Source organism: Rhincodon typus, unplaced genomic scaffold, assembly GCF_021869965.1.
Source record: "Rhincodon typus isolate 14 unplaced genomic scaffold, sRhiTyp1.1 hic_rhity00014477, whole genome shotgun sequence".
NCBI lineage: Eukaryota > Metazoa > Chordata > Chondrichthyes > Orectolobiformes > Rhincodontidae > Rhincodon > Rhincodon typus.
In genome coordinates, this window is record NW_025980115.1 from 1 (window position 1) to 5,812 (window position 5,812).

A 5,812-nucleotide genomic window follows, 5' to 3' on the forward strand; every position below is an offset into this window, starting at 1 on the left:
GATGCTGCTTGGCCTGCTGTGTTCATCCAGCCCTGCACCTTGTTGTCTTGGATTCTCCAGCATCTGCAGTTCCTACTATCTCCCCAGGATATTAGCCAACTTTCTAGATTAATAGTCTAGCAATAATACTACTTGGCCATTGCCTCCTCATAGTCCCTTCACTTGTGTGATTGTTGTTAGTTCTAACAAGAGCACAGACTCCTGTGGGACCACAACTGTCACCTCCTGATGAATAGTCTTTTTCTGTGCTGTAACTATTCCATGATTCTGAGTAGCGTGCAGTCTACAACAAGCAAACAGAATAAAGCAATGAAAAAGGTTCTCCAAAATCAAATTAGAAAATAGAATAATTTTTTGTCTGCTCGATCCTGCCAATTTAAATAAGTGAAATGAAAAGACTTACGATAAATTCGGTGTCACTTGCAATGAATAAAAATGCATATTTTACTTGTAGTCCTCAGTGACTCCCAAAAACCTTATTCATTTTCCTTAGAGTTATCGCTCCAAAGCTGAACAAACAAGGTGGGAATTTTCAATATGAACAATTTCTCCCCGTTATCAGGTTACTCCTTCTGCATAACTCTTGCACAATTGAAAGATTTCTGGCCAACGTGTCCAGGGTCACCCCTCAACACACCAAATATAAACAGACCACAAATCTAGAATTATAAAAAGAGCTGCCTCAGCCTCTAAGCATTGCACATCCTCAGTTGAAAAACCTCATGTGGCAATACACTCAATTTGCAGATTCTGTGTAGTCAGTATCTGTAAAGATTTCATAAATGCTCGGCAACTATTCAGTATGAGTTTCTTGTTACATACCTGCACTGACTGCGCTGAAAGAAACTTAAATACAACTATAAATAATGGGCAATACCCCTACACATACTGTAGTTCTGTGAATATATATGAATGGACACCTTCATAAACCATAGTTCTCTAATGTCTGTATCACAGAATCATAACAATGCAGAAGGAAGCAATTTGACCCATTGTGCCTTCACCACCTCTATTATCTGGTGCCAATCTCCTGCCTTTTCCTCATGCTCTTGCACACCATTACTATCAAGACAATTCTAATGCCCTCTATGTATAGTGCATACATAGAGATCAAGTTAAAGCACAGGTGAAAATAAACTTCTCTACACACACTAACTCTGTAGATTTTACTGTGAGAATATACAGCTGTGCATAAAATAATTCAAGTGAATGTGCCCCTATATAACAAAGCAGGGTGTGAATGTACACCTACATGTACAATACTTCTGTAAGAAAGTACAAACATATTTAAAATAGCTCTGCAACTAAGCGTGACTTCAAACTTCTTTTCAAAACATAAATTTCCAGTTTGTTTGATACAAAGAGCTAATCTTACCTGGCATACTTATAATTCCTGGATTTTAATGTAGTTGGTGCCAGGAAGGTAAGTGTGAATTTGCCCAGTTCCTCTGATGAACCGGACACCGCCATGAGCTTGCTTTTTTCCTCAATGTGTGGCTGAAGTATTACTTCTCCATCACCAGCAACATAAAACAATAACGATATCACTGGGTTCTCTGGGGTAGAACTCTATAATCAAAAACAGGTTGCCTATGAAAAATCACAACACATCACTGTCCTATCTTTACCAAGGATAAGTAATACTGTAACAAAAACAGAAGTTGCTGGAAAAGCTCAGCAGGTCTGGCAGCATCTGTGAAGAGAAGTCAGGCAGCACAGTGGCTCACTGGTTAGTACTGCTGCCTCATAGCGCCAGGGACCCAGGTTCAATTCCAGTCACGGGCGACTATCCATGTAGAATTTGCACATTCTCCCAGTGTCTGCGTGGGTTTCCTCTGGGTGCTCCGGTTTCCTCCCACAGTCCAATGGTGTGCAGGGTAGGTGGATTGGCAATGCTAAATTGCCCATAGTGCCCAGGGATGTTTAGGTGAGGTGAGTTAGACATGGGGAAATCAGGGGTAGGGGAATGGGTCTGGGTGGGATGCTCTTCGGAGGGGCAGTGTGGACTTGTTGGGCCAAATGGCCAGTTTCCACACTGTAGGGATTCTATGAAGTCAGAGTTAATGTTTTGGGTTCAGTGACCCTTCCTCAGAACTGGTATGGCTGTGGAAACAGGTTTTAGCAAATACCTGGTCAAACACCGGGAGTGTCAGTGGGCAAGAAAAAGATTGGAATAGAAATACCGTTAGAGAGAAGAGCAGAATTTCTCCAAGGTGGGCATGCCTAGAGGAGATGTGACAGTGAGTTAAGTACTAAATAAAAAGTGAAAGAACTGTGAATGGTGTAAATCAGGAACAAAGACAGAAGTTACTGGAAAAGCTCAGTAGGTCTGGCAGCAAAATCAGAGTGTGTGCACGTGCTTGTGTGTGCATGTATAAGTAATACTACTTTTGCAAAAGTAGAGAGCCCTGCCCCTTACAGCTTTTTTGAAAAGCTTTCACAGAATAAACAATACTGGCTAGGTAATTTTTTTGTTCATTTCTAACTTTCCTTCATTACAATGGCAGTGAGCTGCCTTCTTAAACCACTGCAGTCTGTGTGGGCTAAGTACACAGATAAGTATAGGAGTTGGGACATCATTTTGTGGTTGTACGTGATGTTGGTGAGGCCATGTTTGGAGTACTGGTTGCCCTGCTATAGGAAGAAAGTTATTAAACTAGAAAGGATGCAGAAAACATTTACAAAGATGTTACCAGGACTGGAAAGTTTGAGTTATAAGGAGAGTCTGGGTAGGCCATGAGGTTTTTTTTAATCACACAGAGCGTGATGCACATGTGGAATGAACTGCTAGAGGAAGTGGCAATGGTGGGTACAATTACAACATTTAAAAGGACATTTGGACAGGTATGTGAATAGGAAAGGCTGAGAGGGATATGGGTCAAAAACAGGCAAATGGGACTAGTTTGGTTTGGGAAACATGGTCAGCATGGATGAGTTGGACTGAAGAATCTGTTTCTGTGCTGTATGACTATATTATGCTGCTAGGAAGGGAGTTCCAGCATTTTGATCCAACACTGAAGGGAAGGCAATACTAAAATCTCAATTAGTTATTCCCAGGAGATTCCCCTACAAATTCATGTAAAGTGAAGTTTCAAGAGTGCTGAGGAGGCCCCTACGTAACTCACTTTGTCTACAAACACATTGTCAAAAAGTGAAAAACAAAAACAGTTAAGCAACAAATGTACAAAATAAAGTCACTATTTAATTTGTTCACAAACCTGTTTGCCAAATTGTTCTAATATCTTGTGTTTCACAACAGTTAAGTCACTCGATGGTGAATTCTGCTACTTTTTACCATTACATTCTGTTTCTTATCACTCAGCCAATTTTGCTCCTAACCTTTTATACCATAACCTATAACTTTTGCAGTGTATCAAATGCCTTCCGGAAATTAATTTATACCATGTCGTCAATGAGATCGTCATCAATCCTTTCCGTTACCCTCTTCAAAAGACAGGAGCAAGTTAGCTAAACACCATTTCCCCTTTAGAAATTTAGACTGACTCTTCCTCACCTACCCACCGTTTTCTGGGTGTCCACTGATTGTATGCTGAACAAAATCCAGGAATGCTTACACTTCTGGTACCCCTGTCAAGATTTCAGGAAGTCTCCCATTATAACTGCTCTATACTGCTGGCATTTCTCTGTAATTTCCTTGTAGATTTGTTCCTCTATGTCCTTTCCATTAGGTGGTGGTCTGTAGACCACACTGAATATTGCCGTTGATCACGTTTTATCTGGCCAAATTGACTCCATCCTTAAAATCCTCCTGCACTGCTCTCAAAACAAAAACTTTTCACTGCGCTTGGGTACATGTGACAACAGTAAATCCAATCAAAATCCTCTAGCAACCACATAGATTCATGCATACCTGATGAAGTATCAAATTTCAGTCCAAATAATAGGGTCTGATGATCATATAACCATTTGAAACAAACATATTTTCAAAAGAAATATGTATAGACATACCTGTGGTTTAGCGGTAATTCGCCATGTCCAATCTCCACCATGCCGTCCACCAAGACGTTTCACAAACTCAGTTGTTAAAATGAAATCATTGTCTTTAATTTCCTGTACACCAAAGTTGATTCCATCATGCATGAGCCAGCCATACCCAGGTAACCGATCACCCTGCTCACATGTATGTCGCAAATTCACCTCAGCTTTGAACTGCTGTAGCCACATCAAGCCTAAATTTCAGAATAAATTCAAAATAAATCGATTGATCAATAAAATGTGAAAGTGAGCATCATGTTAATCACGTCCAGAAAACAATTAAAATAAAGCAGTTTTCACCAAAATTTGAGACAGAAAGCATCAAAATGTAACCAAGCCATTCGATATCAGACGGATAGAAATAGAACTCATTTTTCCACACTTCCATGAAGTTTTATTCACAGAGATATACATTACCAATATGCATCTTATGTTACAATCCCAGCACTGAGAATAAGCCAGATACCTGCCAGGATTTGATTTCCAAGATCATGATCATTTGAAGAATATGATAGAGTCATACAGCATGGAAAGGAACCCTTCGGTCCAACCAGTCCATGCTGATCATGTTCCCAAATTGATTCAGACCCACCTTCCCCCGTGGCCCATATTCCTTGGCCCATGTTCTGAGGAAGGGTCACCAGATCTGAAATGTTAACTCTGTTTTCTCCTTCACAGATGCTGCCAGACCTGCTAAGCTTTTCCAGCAACTTTGTTTTTGTTCCTGATTTACAGCATCCGCAGTTCTTTCAGTTCCTCCAAACCTTTCCTATTCATGTATTTATCCAAATTGTTGTAACTGTACAACACTTCATCTGGAAGTTCATTGCACACACAAATCACTGTGTAAAAGAAAATTGCCTGTCATGACCTTAGGACACAATGGCCATAATATGATAGAATTTATTCTGCAATTTGAGTGGGAAAAGTTGGAATCAGATGTAACAGTATTACATAACAAAAACCGAAAGAACTGCGTGTTCTAAACTAAGCCTTTGTCCTCTAGAGAACAAGACTGAAGACTCAATAGATAATGAGGAACTGGCTGAGGAAATGAACAAATGTCATGCTTCTGTCTTCACTATAAAAGATTCAAAAAATTTTCAGTAATGCTGTAAATTAGGAGGTGGAAGGGAGACAGAAGCCTAGTGAAATTGTTATTAGAAAGCTTCAAAACAAACAGCTGGTGCTGTGGGCTGACAACTTCCTGGGTCCAGCTAAACTCCATCCTAAGATCTTAAAAGAGATGACTAATAAGGTAAATGTGCTGATGTTACTTTTCCAAAATTCCCTTGATTCAGGAAAAGTTGCACCAGACTGGAAAATAGCAAATATTATCCCTTTCTTCAAGAAGGGAAAGAGGTGGAAAATAGGAAACTTTAGGCCCCTTAGCTAGATGTCTGTTGTGCGGAAAGTGTCAGAATTGATCATTAGAAATACTATACAGACATGCCTAGAAAACCTTAAGGTAATTGGGAAGCGTGAGTGAAGGTTTTGTCAAAGGAAAACCATCTTGAATTATGGTTTATTTAATTTGTGGGAACTCTTTAAAGTAGTGACATGCACTGTGGATAAAGGGGAGACTGTAGAAATACCATACATAGATTTCCAGAAGATGTGAGAAGGTGCCATATCCAAAGATTACTGCAGAAAATAAAAAGCTCACGGATACAGAACTGGCCAGTTGGCAGAAAACAGTATGTATAAATGGGTTATGGTCTGATTGGCCGGATATGAAAAATGGTGCCAGAAGACTGGAGACTAGCAAGTGTTGTCCCCTTGTTCAAGAAGGGGAGTAGAGACACCCCTGGTAATT

At 40.0% G+C, this 5,812-nt stretch overlaps 1 protein-coding gene across 1 annotated transcript; it reads right to left on the bottom strand.

The window, feature by feature from the left end:
- Positions 1 to 1,371: 1,371 nt before the first annotated feature.
- Positions 1,372 to 4,186, bottom strand: LOC125482667 (mannosyl-oligosaccharide glucosidase-like). Its single transcript, XM_048594783.1, has 2 exons — positions 3,970 to 4,186; positions 1,372 to 1,569 (listed from the first exon to the last, which is right to left on the bottom strand). Exons 1-2 carry the CDS (start codon positions 4,183 to 4,185, stop codon positions 1,372 to 1,374), a joined length of 414 nt encoding a protein of 137 aa, XP_048450740.1. The 5' UTR covers position 4,186.
- Between the last annotated feature and the right edge of the window lie 1,626 nt (positions 4,187 to 5,812).

Excerpts from the sequence above, each read along its gene's own strand:
- LOC125482667 (XM_048594783.1), bottom strand. The coding sequence starts at position 4,185 with ATGTGGCTACAGCAGTTCAAAGCTGAGGTGAATTTGCGACATACATGT. Across the intron at positions 1,570-3,969 it reads GAATTACCGCTAAACCACAG|AGTTCTACCCCAGAGAACCC; the intron begins GTATGTCTATAC and ends TTTTGATTATAG.